This window comes from Lagopus muta, chromosome 10 (genome assembly GCF_023343835.1).
Source record: "Lagopus muta isolate bLagMut1 chromosome 10, bLagMut1 primary, whole genome shotgun sequence".
NCBI lineage: Eukaryota > Metazoa > Chordata > Aves > Galliformes > Phasianidae > Lagopus > Lagopus muta.
Window position 1 is genome coordinate 17,885,117 of NC_064442.1, and position 18,901 is coordinate 17,904,017.

Here is an 18,901-nt window from a genome sequence, read left to right on the forward strand (position 1 = left end):
TTACACTTTTAAGCCTAAGTTTATTTGTTCTCCTACAAACGAGTCAGATGTGACAAACCTAAAGGTGACAAACCTACTTTAGTGTCATCCTGTTAGCATTACATAGGAAATGTGAACAACTCATCTACTTTCTGCCCCAGAACCACAGCCGACAGGCTGCCATTTCTCTCCACTAAAAAGCTAGTCATGAACTGGTCCAAACTGGAGCAAGGCCATTAAAATGCACACCGTATGCTACTACTCAGTACCCCCACAAATTAGAACGTAAAATAAGTAACAGTCAAACAATACTGGTCCAAGCTGAAGGGAGAGCTCCCAAGGACAAGCCTGCAACACCTCCTCCCATGCCTGCCCCACTGTGGGGACACCCCAGGTGACTGCCAGCAGCCCCTCTAGAAGCACTTGCGATGGACGATGGAGGGGCCAGACTCATCATACTCCTGCTTGCTGATCCACATTTGCTGGAAGGTAGAGAGGGAGGCCAGGATGGAGCCACCGATCCAGACAGAATATTTGCGCTCCGGTGGGGCAATGATCTTGATCTTCATGGTGCTGGGTGCTAGAGCTGTGATCTCCTTCTGCATCCTGTCAGCAATGCCAGGGTACATGGTGGTACCCCCAGACAGCACGGTGTTGGCATACAGGTCCTTCCTGATGTCCACATCACACTTCATGATGGAGTTGAAGGTGGTCTCATGGATGCCGCAGGACTCCATGCCCAGGAAAGAAGGTTGGAAGATGGCTTCAGGGCATCGGAAGCGCTCATTCCCAATGGTGATCACCTGCCCATCCGGCAGCTCATAGCTTTTCTCCAGGGAGGAGGATGAGGCAGCTGTTGCCATCTCCTGCTCAAAGTCTAGAGCAACGTAGCACAGCTTCTCCTTGATATCACGGACGATCTCCCTCTCAGCCGTGGTGGTGAAGCTATAACCTCGCTCTGTCAGGATCTTCATGAGGTAGTCAGTCAGGTCACGGCCAGCCAAGTCCAGACGCAGGATGGCATGGGGCAGAGCGTAGCCCTCGTAGATGGGCACTGTGTGGGTGACACCATCCCCAGAGTCCATGACAATGCCGGTGGTGCGACCAGAAGCGTAAAGAGACAGCACAGCCTGGATGGCCACATACATAGCTGGAGTGTTGAAGGTCTCGAACATGATCTGGGTCATCTTCTCCCGGTTGGCTTTAGGGTTCAGCGGGGCCTCAGTGAGCAGGACAGGGTGCTCCTCTGGAGCAACACGCAACTCATTGTAGAAGGTGTGATGCCAGATCTTCTCCATGTCATCCCAGTTGGTAACAATGCCATGCTCAATAGGGTACTTCAGGGTGAGGATGCCCCTCTTGCTCTGGGCTTCATCTCCCACATAGCTGTCCTTCTGCCCCATACCCACCATGACACCTTGATGCCGGGGACGTCCCACAATGGAAGGGAACACAGCCCGGGGGGCATCATCCCCTGCAAAGCCTGCCTTGCACATACCGGAGCCATTGTCCACCACCAGGGCAGCAATTTCCTCATCTGCCATGACTGAGCCTGGAGAGAGAGAGGACAAAGAAAATATCACATGGAGCAATGGGCCACCAAGGGGCCAGACACCCATCCCCATGGGCTGGAAATTCACAAAGAAATAATATGCTAAAGAACCCCCAGAAAAATGAGAAAAAAAGAAATAGCACACAGCCCTAGCAGTCATACATCCTTTTCCTCCAGGAAATGGACGCCAAGGGCTGCAGGCCCACCGGCTCCTCCTCCCCCCCCCCTCCCCTCAGGGATGCGAGGCAGCCCCTCCATACACGCAGCCCCTCCCTCCCGCACCCGAAGGAACAAAGGCCGACCCAAGCACAGAGCATCCTCCCTCACAGCGCCAAAGGGAAAAGGAGCGAAGAGAGCAGCAAAAGGACAAACAACAACGCAAAGGCCCAGCATCCCCTCAGCCCTCACCTGCACCACAACACCACCCGAATGCTGCCTCACCCGCAAATGCTTGGCCCCACCCCGCGCTCCCTCTGTTATATCCCCGGAACCGGAAGCGGCTGCTTACTTCGCCATCTCATTGGCTATCGTTCTCCCTTCGCTCCCACCTCTTTCTCTCTACTTCCGGCTGCGCCCTTCCTTTCTGCTCCAGGGCCTGTACCCGGAAGTGAGGCGAGCGCTTCCGTTTCTGGGCACCACCCCCCTGCGCGCCGTTTCCGGCCGGGCTGAGGCGGGGCGGCCCGGGGCGGGCAGCGGCTGAGCTGCGCTGCGGTGCGGGCAGAGCCGAGGCTGCCGCGCAAATCGGGCCGGCAGCCACCGCGCCCGGGGCCTAACGCAGGTAACGGTCCTGAGCGTCTCCGGGAGGTTGGGAATGTCCTGAGGCGGGAGGAGGACGGTTACGGCCGTTCTGAGGCCGGTAAGGGGGGTACGGAGGTGAGGGGCAGCGGCCGTTGGGCTCTGGAGGGCTCCGGGTGGCTCGCAGCCGGCTGTGGGGCCGCTCGGTCCCGGTTTGGGAGGGTCGGATCTGGGGTTTAGGGTGCCCGGGACTCGTCGTCGTCGCCGCCCCAGCTTTGTTGGGAGAGATCCGTCGGGACGGCCCGCGGGCAGGTCCCTCTGATGAGGGGCTGTGATTAAAGAGTTCCGAGCCCCCACAAAGGGCGGCGTGTCGGGGCCTGAGAGTCACACACCCCCACCTCGGCCCGCGGAGGGCCGGGAAGTCGGCAAATAGCCGCAAATGGGGCGTGAAAGCTCGCGGTGCTGCCACGCCACAGCCCTCCCCGGCTTCCTCCCCATTATTTATTTCCAGACCCGCGTCTCCCTCTCGGCTGAAAGCTGCCCGCTTTCTCCCGGTCACTTAGCTGCTTGCTTAGGGCGTGTTTTCACATCCAGACTCCAGCTCCCGCGGTTGGTGCAGGGTTCCGAGCCCTCATTTCTGCATAAATCTTGCTACAACCTGTCACAGGTCGGGGACTCGCAGGGCGGCCGCATACCAGGGCGTGCTGCACCCGAGCTGTGTTTGCTCGCCCAGGATCGGCTCACTCGTTACCGTGAGGCACCCGGGCTGCACCCCCTTTATGGTTCCTCTTGCAACACGTGCCTGGTTGCTTTGCTGGAAACGAGCGTGGGGTTGGGCCAGGTGCTGCATTGTGCCTGAGAAACCTGAGGTTGCATTCAGCTGCCAGGTAATGCGTTGTTGCTGCTAGCTGCTAATCCACTCTCTGTTGTTGCACTCGCAAGCTGTCGTGTTGTGAGTGAGATACAAAAGACACGTCAGGGAGGTTTTTCGTGCTGATGACAAGTTGCTGGGTAGCACGGGGAAGAAGGACTTCAACAATGAAGCACTTTGCACGAGAAGATCACTCAGAGCATCTGGGAGAAGCCTTGAAGTTACTGAAGGGAGGCTGAAAGCTTCTCCTTCTAAATAGGCATCTGCTGGGGTATTGGCATTCAGGAAGAAATACACGCATTTTGAAAATGGATGTTAGCAGAGCAGTTGCTTTTTCATGTGCTTGGTTTGGGTTGGCTTGACGTGGTGCTGGTTGTAAACAGTGCGGGGGGAGGTGGTGGCCAGGAGGCTCCCTGGCTTGTTTGTGGTTTGCCTGCCTTTGTTTCTCCCACCCGGCTGTATTTTGATACCCATGAACCTTGAAGGGCAGCGAGGGAGATCTGCTTGAGCATCTTCTTACATTAAAAAAAAGCAAGACCGTCTTTGTCAGCAGGTCCTGCAGGCGTGGGCTGCTCCCAGTGTTTGGTGATAAAGGCGTAGTCATCTTGTTGGGAGCTGTAGAGCAGAGCTGCGCTGCTCCTTGGGCTGCGTTTTGGTGGTGTTTGCCCAGGAGCAGCCTGGTGCTGCTTCACAACAGCGATCTGGGAGTGCTTTGGGGTCCTTTGGCTCAGAATATCAAAGGGAAACCACCGGCAGGGCTCAACTGGCAGCTCTGTAACTGTGGGCAGGAGCTGCTCTGTGCCTCGCTGTGTTTCAGGCTGCAGCGATCTCTCCTTCGCTCTTGTCTCGCTCTCCTTGGGAAAAGCAGTGGCTAAAAATAGTGTTTAAGACATCAGAAGCGTTGAGAACGTGGTTGAGTCGTGAAATAAAGGAATTTAGGGATGAGTGGTATGCAATGGGCTTGCACGTTTCTTAATAGAAATATGGTCAAGATTATCACCCCGGTTATCTCCTTTTAAGGTAGTGTTTTCAGAAGAAGCAAACCCTACAGTTAAACCCAGTATTTCAAAAGTCATAGCTTAGCACGGGAGGATTCTGACAGTAAACGGGCTCCCAGGATGGGGATGAGGCACTTTCAGATGCTGTCTTTGGGGTATACGAAAGTGAGGTTATAGCAAATGTGTTCAGCTTGAAAATACAATTAAACAGTCTGAAAATTGAATGCAAGTTGGAGCCTGAGGCTGTTAAACATGAAGCTGATTGTTTCACGGTCTCCTGCACAGGAAAGAGTATTGGCTTTGCACTCTATTTATCCTCTTCCCGGGGAAAAGATGAAAGCATTTTATATTCATACGGACAAATATTTGTCTATCTTTCAGATTCTGCCAATCTCCCAAGGTCGGGGCTTGAACCCATCCTGATAAAGCCAAAGCCACCCCCCTCTTTTCCCAGCCATGCAAACTGCGGGATGAAGCTGGAAGCTGTGGTCGAGCAGCTGCAAAAGCAGCAGCAGAAGCAGCAGGCTCCTCTGCAGATGGATTCCAGGGAGAGACAGCAGAGGCAGATGAGAGAAGCCCAGCTGCTCTACACGCAGCAGCTGGCCGTGCAGCAGGCCGTGCTGGCGGCCACATCTGGCAGGGCAGCAGGCGGCTCTGCTGTCGGTCCCTTGGCCAGAGGCCCACCTGCAGCTGGGGCCACGCGGGCTTTCGATCAGAGCAGCATGAATTCGGAGCCGGAAGAGGAAGAAGAGGACGAGGAAGAGGTGGAAGATGAGGAGGAGGAGGAAGCGGGGTTGGAAGGAGGAGATCTTGAGGATGGTGCTGATGTGACTGGAAAAGAACCCTGCTCTGCTCTGAAATATTTTCACGCTCCCAAAGTTGCCCACCACAACCAAAGAGTGGCCTCTACCTCGAATCCTCTTCCGGCCTCAGGGCACCAGAGGGGACAGCAGGGCAAAGAAGAACAGGGTAAGGACACTACTAAGCAGCCATATGCCGGCTCCCCGTCTGGACGCCAGAACTGGAGATTGGATGAGCAGCTCAAACAGGTCGGTGCCAACTTTCTTTCCTTCTGAATAAGGGTGGCTGTCTGCAGACTGAGCATTTCTGTAGCCCGGTGGCCCGTTGCAAGCGCTGGCTATTTGGAAATAGCCTTAGAAAAGAGGCAAGAACTGGGCATGTGTGGACTTCTGTGGTGTTCTCTTCCAGGTTTGCTCTCATAAAGAGAGATCTCAAGCGCTCAGCTGGCTTTACAGACACAGATTTCTAGCTAACAATAGATCAGCCTGAATCTGTTAGAACCTGTGTGGACAGGTGGAGGGAGGATTGTGATTTTTTTTTCCCTCTCATTTATCTTCTATCTCACTGCTGCTGTGCCATTCAGAATGGGACTGGTGCTCTGTTTATTCTGGTGCAGATATTTGCCTGATGATCTCTCAATCTATTTCACCTATGCATTGTTTCACCCCTTTGTGTAAGACCTGGCTGCGGTGATTTCAGCTGGGTTTCTGGCTAGTGTTGTGTTATGGGTAGCAAGAAAGAGATCAATAATTCTTTTCTTTGTTAGAAAAAAGGTATGTCAGTTAATACAGTGTTTGTGTGGTGTGTTTTTAACTTGCTCTGACTTCCAGAGACATTTGCAGCCTGTATTTGAAATTGAGCCACAGGAAAAAAATGGGATTTAACCCTCCTTCCTAGATACATGAGCCTGAGTGTGCACACAGCTGAGTTTTGCTTCAAATCCGAGCTAAGAAACCTTGTATGGACAAAAAGGGATCTGTTTTTCTTCCATTCCCCTCTTGCAAATGCGGTGAAATATAGAGGCTGGAGCTGCTCACTGGTGGCTGTAAACGTTTGGATCACACACACGAGATTTGTTTTACTCTGCCACAGGCAGGGCTTTGAGGAGAGGCTGCTAAAGCCCTCCCCAAGCCTTGGTGCTTCTCCCACTATGCTTGCTGCAGCCTGGAGGTTCCTGCCTAGCTGCTCCAAGCAACCTGGGCTTGGTTGCTGGTTCCAACATGGATGTGTGTGGCAGGTGAGGGGCACTGGGGCCTGCAAAGCATGCTGGCTGAGCCTTCCTGGTGCACAGGGCACCCAGCTGCTGCCACATTTTCTTGAAGAGCTGCTCTGAAATAGGAGTTTGTAGGGAAATGAGGGCGGCGCGGCGCTCAGTTGCTGCAGAAACTGCCTCAGAATCTGCAGGATCGTAATGGCTGACAAAAGCTTCCTCTTTCTGGGCTCTGGGTGGAGAAGGGTGGGCAGGACTCTGGTTTTAGGGGATCAGGCTGAAAGATAAACTTGGGACTGGTTTGTGGCTGTTTTTACTGCTGGTGTGGTGGGTGCTGACAAGGACGTCGTTGTGCTTTGTTGCACTGCTCGCCCGTCTTGCGAGGGTCCTGAGAATTGTAGCGGATGGGCTTGGCTCCTAGCTTGCCTGCCCTGCTCAGGAAGACAAATGACTCTATGCATGCTAGATCTGCCCTTAGCAGATGTGGAACAGCAAAACAATATTGTCCAAGCTGCCCTTATACAACTGATGCACTGTGAGCTGATAGCGATGCTTTGGCCCAGTTCTGTAGCATTTAAGCAACGGTGTTTTGGTAGTGGATTGCAGCTTGCACGGCTCTGATTTCAGGCCAGTTTATGTGAAAGCCAGCGTGCACAAAGGAAGCAAAACTTAAAATAACAGCACATCCTTCTGCTGGGGTCAGCAAGGCAAGTGCTCTCGGACCTGACTGATGTTACTGAGGGCTGCGTTGAGGCTGGCAGCATTAATGATGCTGCTGAAGTATATTCACCTTGAGTAGGGTAAATATTGCAGATCAACTTGTTTGCATTCACCAGCGGAGCCTGCATACCAGGGAGTAAAAATTTAACTGCAGTATATGGGATCAGAGAGGGGGAGGGATGAGCGGGTAGGGGGCTGCCGTGGCTGCAGGGGGGGGCAAAATGTGAACCCATCTGCAGATAGTCCATTAATTCTGCCTTGCTTCGGTGTTTTTTTGTTGCTTTTTTTTTTGTATTTGAGATGTGTACGTTAAAGACAGCGGGCTTTTTCTTTTGTCGTTGACTAAAATGGTTGACATGGGCAGAAAAAACAAAGCACAGGAGTGCCTGTGCTCCTCACTTCGTTTTCCAAACGATTCCTGAATTGTTTTGTCAAGCTTGTGCTGAGGCTGAAGGCTAATGGCCGGTCAGTGTGTGCTGCTCCCAGCTGGACCTGCCCTGTTTGTGGTATGCTTAATGGCTGTTGCTTGCAGAGAAGTGAAAGTTGCTTCTGCTGCTGCTTCTAAGTGTGAATCGTTCTCCTAAAAGTCTCCATGTGTTGGAGAAGAGTGCATCTTGAAAGCATCAGGCTGAGACTGCCTGGAAGGTGTGAAAACAGCAGAGAAGTGGAAAGCAGCAGAGGGCTGAAGTCAGGCTCTATTCACTGTGGGACAGCCAAGTAAATAATTGTACAACAAGGCAGCAGACAAAAGAGCTGGCTCAGCTTATGACACAGGGGCGGTGGGAATCCCATCAGCACAAAACAACGAGGGAGTGGAGCTGCTTGTCGGGGAGTTGCAGCCCGGAAAGGCGAGCAGGGGGTGTGCTCAGCTCCCTCCTCATCCAGCTCCAAGCCTGCACAGATCCACCTCCAGCCCTCCTCCAAAGGACGTTGTTTGTCCCCGAAGAAAAATGAGCTTTTAATTCCACGGGTGCAAATGGTGGTTGTAGCAGATGGTGGGGTGGGGGTCCTCATCCTGCAGGCTCTCGCATTGCTTGGCAGTGGCTCTGGTTACCCTGGAGGCAGGACCAGCACCTCTGCCTCTATGCTGCTTGCTCCAACTCCTTTCTACCTGGGGCTGCGGCACTCGCACGGGTAATTTTGCAAGGCTGCTATTACAGCATGCACATCAGTACCCGCATTCCTTCGTGGAATGTAAAAACAAGGCCGAGGTTTTCAGGCATCAGCTGATATTTCATGCCTTCTTAAGGTGCAGCCAGGTAAGTAGCTGCAGAGCCAGGCGCTGGCTTTCTGAGCAGCACGTTTCTTGTCGGGTTGGCTGGCGTTCGGGTTTCAGAACTCACCGGTCACTCCTGAAAATCCTGACCTAAACTTTTACAGAGGTCAGGGTGTTTATTAAGATAAGTCAGCTTAAAATAATTACTTGGCTTTTGCTCCAGGCTCTAGGAATGAGCGAGTGGCTGAGATTCCATAGCCTTAGCTATGCGCCTCAAGTGTTGCACGGATCGAGGTCTTGCTCAGGAGATACTCATTAATCCAGAGGGGGTGAAGGTGCAGGAAGAGAACAGTTGAATCTCAGACGGTGCCCATCTTGCCTCTTTGATCTGGGATATCCAGGGCTGGATTTCTCATTGACGTGGGTCACTCTGCTTTGCTATGGTGGAGCGGATGGAGTCCGCTTCAATAACAGACAACGTGAAACGTTTGGTTTCTCAGCTGTTAAAAGCCAAATGTGTTCTTCCAGAAGATGGGTTTTGAAATTGTGGATTGCTGTTTCTCCTGCCGTGTGTTTTATAGGTTGGTTCTGCTGGAGTCTTCATCGCTGTGATAGTGGCTGCTGCTGTAGCTCACGGCGCGGCGTTGTTGCTGGAGCGCAGCGAGGCTGTGGTTAAAGGAGGTGTATCTGTCACACCAAATAGCGTAAGGGAGGGCAGAACCAAGGAGCCATTTGTGGTAACGACTGCAGGAGCCAGGTTTTCAGCCAGTGACTGAAGATTTAAGTGACTTCCAGTGCTGTCACACAAAATGAGAGGTTCCTGTACGCTCCTGTACTCAGAATGAAAACGGAGCCATGGGCATAAATCAAGGAGGGAATGCATTTTCTATAGCCAGCCTTGAAAAGGACTCTCACGTGTCTGTTTGAAGTGCTGTAGAGAAACAGCTGCTGGGCTCGTCCTGAGCCTGGGCTGAAGATGCTGAGGTTGTGGGGCTTTGGGGCTGGTTTTGTGGAGAGGTGGGCTGTGTTTGGGGATGTTTCCTTTCTGTGTGGAAATCCAGGAGTCAGTTGCTGATCGTGCCAACTCAAGGGGAGAGACTTGAAAGAGGTGCAGAGTCTTGCTTAAATGGACAGGTAAGTGGGAAAGGGCACCTCATGCCCTCTCCATTCTTGGCAGCAGCAATGAACAGCCTGTGTGAGGCTTCAGGGCATTGCCCCAAATCTTCATCACACAGGATGGTTTCAAGGCATTCATCAGGGCTGCAGTGCACGGCAGCAGCTGTGCTGTATCTGGCAGCAGAGTAAGGAGCTCATTTCTATCCTATTTGGCTCATTTTAGGATCCATTCAGGCACTAAATTTATCTTTAGGAATAGCTGCAGCTTGTCTCTTTCAGTGCCAATTTATAGATATCCTAGCTAGCACTGGAGCCAGTAGGTGGGATGAGTTCCAATGTGTTGTACTCCTGTTTTCTCACTTCAGGGCAAACCCGAGAATCTCTCGTGGCAGTGAGAATTTCTCTTCCCTTGGCCACGTAGCACTGAGCAGCTCTTCTTGCCACTTAGGTTTCAGTTAATTCCTCCCAGTGTTTGTGAATAGGAATGGTTCACAAAGAGCCCGACTTTTCCTTTCGGATGAGGAAGTGAATTCCTGTTTGGCAAGGAATTGTGTGGTGCTATCAGCGCTGGGTTTTGGGAGCACAAAAGGAACTTTATAAAAAGGGCTGATTTGTTCACTCCATTCTTTCTTTGTCTTTCCCTGCTTTCCCATCCTCCCTGCCATTCCTGGAATCACTAACATGTTTTCCAAAGCAATCTCTTGAAGCTGTAGATACTGAATTGAGCTCTGTTATTAGCAGTGGGGAGGGCTTGTTCCAATTGCAGCCAGGCTTTACCAGGCAGCCCATGTCCACAGTAATTACGCCCTGGTTCTCCATGCTTGAGAACTTGCAGCTCAGGGCAGTAGTCCTGATCTTATCAGTGTTTTGTAGTACAACAGTTTTCTTTATAACAGCATCTGTTTCACTTCCTAAGGCTTAACTCTGCCCACAAAAGGAATTTCAGTGGATTCCCTGATAATCCTGAAATTGCTGCCCCTGTACCTTCTCATTGACTCCGTGCTTCCAGTTAACCCAGGGGGGAAGGGAGGGGGGCTTTCTTTTGCCCCACTACCTTTGGCCTAGCCCCTAAGTGGGTATTTCAGCAGGTCTCTGGCCTGAAAGCAGCGTTGGGACTGCAGGTCTGCAGCAAGGGAGGTGCAGAATGACTTTCTATTGCATTCCGGGAGGTTTTTTCCTCTTTCCAGCAGGTTCTCTCTGGTTTAATTAACCTCGGTAGGCTAGCTGAGCTGTTCTACAAGCCTTGATATTCCATTTTTATTGAGCGTGGTGGTCGGTGGTCCGTTTGAGAAGCAGCTGCCCTGCAGACTGGAGCTCAGGCTGCTGGCTTTCAAGGATTTTGTCCTGGAAAGAATGCAGTGGGCAAAGCAGGAGAGCGTTTGTTGCTCTCATTTCATCCGCTCTCGCTTTGGAGGAAGGGGTTAACCCTGCCTTTTGAATGTGGGATTGGAAAGCAAAATTGCTCCGGACATCTGAGCTTCCCTCTAATAAGATATTCCAGGTGGTTGGGGAGTAATCCTAAAATAGCTGCAGATATAATTGCTTCTGAAGGGAGGGCTGCAGCTTGACTGGGAGCGCTGCGTGGCCCCAAGCCGGCTCTGGGTACAGGGTGCTCAGTGAGGACAGCAAGCTCAGGGCACCAGGGCTGCTCCTGCCACCCTTTCCTGCAAGAAACTCAGGATCAATCCTGCGTGCCGTGGCACAGCTGCGATGGAAGCGGCTGTTTGTCAAACATCAGCAAATTCCCTCGACGCAAAGCGGCGCAGGGAGAGGCAGGGCTGTCCCCAGAGAACGACCTGCCTCTGGGAGCAGTGTTTTTTCCTTCCTGCTACCATTGCTTGACTCATACAAAGGTCTTTTAATGACTTGTGAGGATATATTGATTTCTCGTGTTCCTGCTGCTCCTGCAGAGGAGGGCTGCTCACCGAAGGGCAACTTTGTTTTCCTAGGCAGAACAGAGCATGATACTAAAGCTTCTTCTGGGCTCTGTTGCTGCTGTGCAAAATGTATTTGATGCTGCATCCCTTCCCGTGGCTCTGGAGGGGCTGACACGCGTGGTTGTGCTCAAGTCTCTGTCCCAACCCCTGCTGATATTTGGGATCTTTGACTGTAACCTTGGTGCAGACCCAAAGCTTTCGGCGTGCAGAGTCCTCAAGATGCAAGCTGAGGCTTGGGAAAGAGTCTGTCGGTGCTTAGGCCGCTTTCTGAATAAATAGGGCTTTATTCCCTGGCTGCTGAGCTGACATTTTGTGCTGGCCCAATGCTTGGCTGCTCTGCCACCTCCTGCTGAAACCTGTCCTCACGTCCCCAGCCACCGCGTGGGGGGCTTGGCAGCCAGGAGCCATGTGTGGAGAGGAGCAGAAGCATTTCTGGCCTGTAACAAAAGCAGCACAACACCAGGGAAAGTGTTTTTTTAACCTGTTTAACCCAGTGACAGCAGGGCTTCGCAGTGCTTCAGGTGGAGGAATTGGAGATATTTGTCCAAGGCTGCTGGAGAGGATGGGTGGGAAGGCAGCCGAGTTGTTTCCACGCTGATTGATACCAGGCTGGGTGAGAAGCACCCTCCTTATCTCTCCTGATGGCTTAACATGGGGCAGCAACCTGCCTTCAAGCTGTCACAAGAGGAAGTGCTAATGCTGTCCTCCGTGTCTCACCTCACTTCACTCTGTGTCATGCCAGGTGACATCCATCTCAAGCAATTTTCTGGGCATATGGCAGAACGTGCATGGCTTTGGCTGGCTTTAAGCTCCTTTCACTAGTTAGCTTGTGCTGAGCATTAGTCAGTGCTCTCAAGCCCCTCACGGTGTGGGTGCAGAAGCTAGGGGGCATTTTGTGTATCAGCACATCACCTCGTGGCTCATTCTAATTACCTGTTCTCCAAAGCAAACAAGCAAAATAGCTCCTCAAGTCTTGTCCTGCAGACAGTTCTGAAATCCTGCCAATCTCAAACCCACTGGTGGCAGGGAATTGTCTCCTTTAAGCTCCTTTCCCTTCTCTGTCCCCATCCTAAATGTAGTGGAATAAGCTGTCAGCATGAGCTGAGGGCCCAGTGCAAACAAGAGTTTGGCTTCTTGGAGCACCCTGTTTAGGGTTTAACACTACAGGTGTGTTTGCCCTCTGAACGTGTGCCCACACCTGAGAAGAAAGCATCAGCCATCTAAAACCATTTTGTCTTAGACTCCGTGAAGCTGGGGATGCGCAGTGACTGCTGCCTGCTGAAGAAGCTGGCTCGTCTCTTCTTCTGTTACCGTGGGTTTGTTGGTCTGTGTTGAGGCAGTGGGGTTTCAGGAGCAGCTGGGTATCACCATAATTAGCAACAAAACCTGATGGTTTTAATCTTTGCTAGCAAGGGGCACCCAGATGAATCCTCCCAGGAACAAAACCGGTCCTCAGATCTCTTCCTAGAGAGGGCTGGGAATTGATCTGCTGTAATAAACAGCTGACATAACAGAAGTGGCAATAATCCCCCATTAAATATCTTTCAGTTGATGGGACTCGCTGGATAATTGACTTTCCAGCAGGAATTACTGGCTCAAACTAAATCAGCAGGCATTAGGGCAGCTCACTGCAGTGTTTTCTGAAGGGGGAGATGTGGCTTTGCCTGGCCTTGACAAGAGCTATTCATCTTTCTAATTCGATGGACGTGTCACAGCCAGATGACTCCCAGCATTTCAGATATTGGGCCTCCCGTGCCATTTACCTGCTTTTTTGTGCTGGAACCTCTGGCTTGTTCCACTTCAGGATGTGTATCAGGACAGAGGACAGGCTAAGCCACTCTGCTGGGTGGAATTGGCCATGCTCTTCCCTGGAGGGGCTTTGGTGCACATGCTGTATGAAGTTTATTGTTTAAAGCTGCTTGTCCAGCTTTCAGGATCATTCTTACGTTCTCAGTCCTGCCGTATCGCCTGAGCCTTCCTCTGCTGGTCTCCTGCCCTGGCTGTGCTTTCAGGGTGATGATGAATTACCAGGCAGAACAAGCCTAACTAGAGTAATCCTTGTAATGCCTAAGAAGAATGAAGCTTCACCCAGCAAAGCTGGATCGCCGTTTTGTGTGAAAAGTCCAAATTCAGTGGCCTCCAGAAGTAAGGGTGTGGGATGGGAAGAAGCCTTCCCACTGTTTTATTTCCCTGCTTCTCTTTGGCACGCTCAGCTTTTTGCTTTGTAGGCAAGCAAGTGGAGGCCAGAAGGGCATCTCTGAGCATGACAGGGGGCAGTTCTGTGACACCTGGCTGATAGAAAGGCAGGAGAGCCCTGTGTGAGCAGGGATAGCTGGCTAACACACTGCTGGTCTTTCACCAGAGGCTTTTAGGGTGTGAACAGGGTAAAAAGATGGATGTGGAGAGCCAAAGCAGTGCCTCTGTTTGGAGTTTGTTCAGCCTCCCCGTGGCAAAGCACCTGCCACTTTCCATGTCTCAGCCTTTACCTGCCTTCATGTAGGCTCATGCCCATAAATGCACATTTGAAGGCTCTCTGGTTGTCCACAGTGCCTTTCCCGAGCTGCCCTTTCAGCCTTTCGTTCCTTTCTCCCCCCAGAACGGCAATGTGACCTGGAGTGATGAAGGTGATGGATGTCGAGGAAGAGAAATTTCACGAGACTTTGCCAAGGTCAGTGTGATGGTGGGCATCTGGGGGAGGGACGGGGGGAATTCCTTCCCTGACCTGTGGCTACCAGCCCTCCCTGTTGCTCAGAAAGCCTGCAGAGCTGGGCTGGTTTGCCTCTGGTCACTGGAATGTAGTTTGAGTTCAGCCTTTATAACTGCACTCCTAAAACTTCCAGTCTCAGTCAATGCTTTCTCTGGCTGGGGGAAGAGTGTTTTGTTTCTGGAGCCTGATTAGCACTGTGGTAATAGATCTGAATGTGGCAGCAATGTGTCACATCAGCTCGAGGAATTCATTTTGAACTGAGCTGGCTTTCTGAAAGGGTGCAGCTAATTGCTCTGCAAATACAGCAGTGTGTTTTCTTCCCAGAGCTCAGCTGTGAGAAAGCACAGTGCTTCTCAGGAAATGAACCCACGAAGCCCCTTTTTTGGGCTAGATGAGTACTGAGTAGCTAGCAGCACTTACAGAGAAACTGAAATACGTTTTTCCCCAGTGAATCTTTGCTCTTCTGTTGATCTGCTCCACAAAAGTAGCTACAACCAGCAAAAAAAAAAAAGTGCATGAAGTTATGCAAAATCTTCCATGCAAGCAAGAAGGAATTAAATGGTGTTTTTGTCTACGGCGTTGTCCTCTGTCTTGTGTGATATCCTCTCAGCAACACTGACCACAGCTTGTCACCCTGTGGCCTCAGAGGCCACGTGAGAGAGCAGTAGGTTTTCTGTGCAGAGATGATGCTTGTAGCTGCCCCTTCTGAAAAAGCAGCAGGTAATGCCAGCCTGCAGTGCCTCTCACGTGGAATAAGCTTCCTGAGGAGCTGAGGGAAGTGCTTGGGTTTCAAAGCCTTGGGTAAAATTATTTCTGCAGCAAAGTGGTGCCAGGCTGATTCTTCATACTGAGGCTTTCTGGTTTATTTCAGAGGAGCTTTTCCTGCCAGGAAAGTTCCAGGAAAGCTTTCTTCTTCCTTGCCTCTGGTTGCCCCACAACAAACACCAGATGACCCGTTGGATGTTGTTGCTTTATCTGTCTCCTTGTGGATTGTGCCTCCATCTTTATTTCCCCCCAACAGCTTTATGAACTGGACAGTGACCCTGAACGGAAAGAGTTCCTGGATGACCTCTTCATCTTCATGCAGAAGAGGGGTGAGTGAGCTTTGGGGTGAACTCAATACGGTAAAACAGGGATTACTGCTGCAGTTTGGATTCTTGCCTCCTGCATTTGACAGAGAGCAAATCCAGCCCTTGAACCCTCAGATCAGATGGAAGGACGGGGGTAAGCCTTGAGATATTTACTTTGGAAGATGGTGAGCTCAGTAGGAAAGAATTCATCTGCCCTTTGATTTAATTTCACAGATGCTGTTTCTCTTCCATCACTGCTACCTAATACCAAAGTGCCCCCAAAAGCCCGATTCGACAAGGGCTGAGTAGCACTGAGAGTTCTCTGATCTCCCCTTCAGAATAAGGGGCAGCACAGAATCGGGTGGCATTGTCACACATCTTCTCATGTTCTGCTTCAGGGTGTGGAAGCCGAGAGTGAAGGCGTTCACACCCCATATAGAGCTCACAATCTGAGGCCTGGGAAGAAGAAAAAAGAGAAAGACAAAGCCAGGTTTTCCTTTAGCTTCACGACGTGTCAGTTTTCCATGTAGTAAAGCTGCGTAACTGAGTGCAGGAGCAAACTGTTCAAAGAAGTTCTCACATTCCTTCTGATGGTGTCAGCACCTTGCATCTCTCCTAGTCCCAGGATGGCAGTGCATGTGTGAAACAGCTCAGCTGAGCTGTCTTAAGTCTTCCTACCTTCTAGATAACAAAGTTTGGTTCCCTCATTACAAAGTATTCTTAATGGGAACACATAAAAGTATGCTGCTGTATAAAACAAAGAGCCCATGGGGAAACACTCATCACCTGTGTCTGAATTCCTGGTAAATCCTTTACAGCGCTGTTTCCTTTACCTTTCCATATGTGCCAAGGCAATCAAACTCATCCAACCAGGATTTCTCCTGACACAAATTGTGACAGGGTCCGTTTTCCTGTCTCCAAAATGTTTCTGAGTTTGGGAGGTAAGTGTGAAGAGCGGGCAAAATGATTGTCTGATCACTGGCCTGGAGTCTTATTTCCAGTTGGCCTTCTGAAGCCTGCATCTTTGGTTGCATCCCCTTCTATGGGTGGCTGGAGCACAAGCAGAAGGGCTGTCCCAAGGGGAAATCCAGGCAAGTGCTCTTCATACCCACCTCTCCTGGCACAGCTGGAGCTGACAGCTGACCTTTCTGAATTTCCTTGTTCCAAAAAGCTCACAGAGCTTTTGTTTCTGAGTCATTCGAAGTTTGGAGTTGAGTTTTGGGGATGTTTTTGGCTTTCATGGGCACAGCCATTACCTGGCTTAATTAGCTTGCAAATGTGAACCTGAGCTCACGTATTAATGTAAAGGCTGGGATGGCTGACACACAAGACAATCTGAAGGGTATGACTGGCAGCAATAGAAACCACCAGATGCCCAGAGAGAAATCTGCTTAATACTTTAGTATCTCCTTCCTATTACCTTTCAATTATTTATAATTGACACCTTCCCACTGCAGGGGCTGAGCCTGTCACCAGCTGGCTGCTGGAGGAGTTGAGCTTTTAATCATCTGGGCATTTCCTAGTGTATTTGTTTTCTGGAAGCTCCCTTGTTTTCTCTCTTATGAAGAGAGCTGGAAATGAAACATAAGAGCCCCACCACCCGTGGGGGAGAGGCAGAGTGAGCTGCCAGCTTTCTGCCAGGGGATGTGGAAATATTGCAGGGAGTGAGCCTGCATTCTGCTGCACTCAGAAATCCGGAGGCTTCTACAGCAAAGTTACCCCAAGGTGCTGTTCAGACTTTAATTTCTCTTGCCCTCCCTTTACGTGCCAAGCAAGCATCCTAAAACAAACCAGGCTGAACAGCTGCCTTGTTCTGAGAGTCCTCCAAAGTGGGTAATGCTGAGGCCTCATTGCACCCGAGAGAAAAGTGCTGTGTTTCTTAGCTCCTATGTGTGAAGAGCTGCTTTATTTGCACCTTGTGTCTGAAAGCAGCTCTGCTAATAAACACTGCTGGTGTAAAGATAGGGATTCTGTCATCCTCCAGAGGAGTGCCCCTTGTTTGGGGCTGATGGAAAAGGCCCCAAGGATTGCTAGCTGGTGCTGAACTGGAAGATAAATGGTAGATTTCAGGAGCTCCCGAGTAGCTGGAGGGATGAAAAGGTTTGGTTGTTGGTGCTGCTCTTTGGAATGTACCTAGAAAAAGCGAAGCCATGAAACAGGCTTAATGCAGATCAAATGTGCAGGTCTCATCTGCCTCTGAGCACAGCAGGTTGTCGCTGAATGACCACAGCTGCAAGTGATAAAATGGCCCTTCGGCAGCAATAATGATGGAAGAGGGAGATGAGAGGGGAGCTGTAACTCATCCTTTGTTGCTGTTGTGTGCCTTGTGTGTGCTGAGGTGCATGGGCCTCACCCTGCGTGGGACTGAAGGGGCAGAGGGGGTGAGGAGGTGCAGCTTTGTGGGATGAGGGGCTGCATCAGTGCCTCCACGTGCCTCTTCCTCAGCTCTTCTGCAGCCTCGCACTGAAGGCCAGCTGTCCTCAGGAGTGGATAAGCAACTTCAGCAGTGGCTTCCCTCCCCCGTGGCTGCTCGCTTTACGACGTTTCTGTGTTGTAAATGAATCTGGAATGAATTGGTAAAGAGGGTTTTCAAGTTCTGACTCTGGAACGTGAGTACACAGCACCCCTCACAGTAATTCAGGGTAATCTTGTGTTCCCCAGCCTTCTCTGCTTAAGGTTGCTGGAAATAATGTGGCTCTCCAGGCTGGATGTGGCTCTGGGCAGCCTGGTCTGCTGGTTGGCAGCCCTGCACACAGCTGGGGGTTGGAACTACATGAGCATTGTGCTCCTTTTCAACCCAGGCCGTTCTGTGATTCTACGATACTGAAATGCAATGTGATATGAAACACGTTGTGAGTCTGTGTTTCCAGTGCAAAATCAGCTTTTCTCACTTTGGGTGTGGGTGTCCTGGCACATAAAGCATTCTTTTCCATTTCAGAGCCCTCTGAAAGCACAGCTGGGCTTTGTGCAGTAGGGGGTTGGGTAACGTGTGCTCCAAACAGCCAGGTGGGCTGATGTGCTCAGGTCTGGCTGGAGTGAAAGGTGGAAAAGCAGTTTGAAGGCTTTTCTTACCCAGTGAACGTGCCCCAGAGCTAATTTTTGGCTCTTCTCTGTCTTTGTGATAAAAGGTAAGATGAGGAGCAGAAAAACATAGATGTCAACCCTGTGATACGTAGCAGGCTGCACTCTGTCCCCAGCTATTGAAGGGCTGCCAGTGGCAGGAGTCCTGCAGCAGTCACGTATAGCTGAGCTGATCAGGAGGCAAGAGAGCAGTGGGGCTTCATCCCCAGGACCATCGATGAGTGCTGCTCATGCAAGAAACTCCAGTCGAGGAAAGGTCTGGGGAGTTAGGGAAGGCTGCCTTCCAAGGGAAGCTGTTTTGTTCATTTTTAAGCAGTGCCTTTGTGAGGAGCTCGTAAAACGTCTCCGATTGTACAGCTTGACCAGTTTTGTTCAAGGTTCCTGCATGACCTTGGTTTTCCCGGATGGCTTGGCCATTCTGTTGGGTGTTTTTTTTTATGTGGATATACATAGAAGGGGCTTTGTAAGTCCGACCGTGTGTTTTTAATGTTTTCCTGCTGTTGTATGCTGTCTGCACATTTGAGATGTGGAAATACAACAAATCCAGCCTATTGACAAAAGCATTTACTGATGGATTCTTTTATCTCTCGGCCAAGTGGAGTTTATGAAATGTTTGCCCAGGGAATACTCCTCGCTCCACTGGTTCAATTCTGCAGGCTGCTGCTTTTCATCCTCATTTTTTGAATCCGAATTAAGCAATGTAGTTCTGTAAATGAGACCTCAATAGACATCAATGCTCGGCGGCCTTTGTTCATGCTACCTGCTTAATGCTGAGCCACTGCAAACGCTTCCCTAAATAGCAGCTGATGCTCTGCAGTGGAAAATTCTCACTCGATGCACTGCACCAAACCCAGTGCAGCATCTTCTGCCTGAGCCATTCTTCTGCCCTGCTGTTCTGAAGGCTCCAA

The 18,901-nt window shown here is 50.9% G+C and overlaps 2 protein-coding genes across 2 annotated transcripts in view; one reads left to right on the forward strand and one right to left on the reverse strand.

The window, feature by feature from the left end:
• On the reverse strand, window positions 1-2,048 carry LOC125698094 (actin, cytoplasmic type 5). The gene is made up of 2 exons (XM_048955991.1): window positions 1,940-2,048; window positions 1-1,531 (listed from the first exon to the last, which is right to left on the reverse strand). The coding sequence occupies exon 2, from the start codon at window positions 1,521-1,523 to the stop codon at window positions 393-395; it is 1,131 nt and encodes a 376-aa protein (XP_048811948.1). The 5' UTR covers window positions 1,524-1,531; window positions 1,940-2,048; the 3' UTR covers window positions 1-392.
• Window positions 2,049-2,153: 105 nt separating this feature from the next.
• The window catches only part of ARID3B (AT-rich interaction domain 3B), a 30,600-nt gene continuing 13,852 nt past the window's right edge, over window positions 2,154-18,901 (forward strand). The window contains exons 1-4 of the mRNA XM_048955989.1: window positions 2,154-2,309; window positions 4,517-5,184; window positions 13,732-13,803; window positions 14,864-14,936. Of these exons, the coding sequence (XP_048811946.1) occupies window positions 4,606-5,184; window positions 13,732-13,803; window positions 14,864-14,936 (724 nt within the window). The 5' untranslated portion in view covers window positions 2,154-2,309; window positions 4,517-4,605. The remainder of the gene's footprint in view (window positions 2,310-4,516; window positions 5,185-13,731; window positions 13,804-14,863; window positions 14,937-18,901) is intronic.

What these genes read in the sequence shown, in the direction of transcription:
- LOC125698094 (XM_048955991.1), bottom strand. Translation starts at nt 1,523, where the DNA reads ATGGCAGATGAGGAAATTGCTGCCCTGGTGGTGGACAATGGCTCCGGT.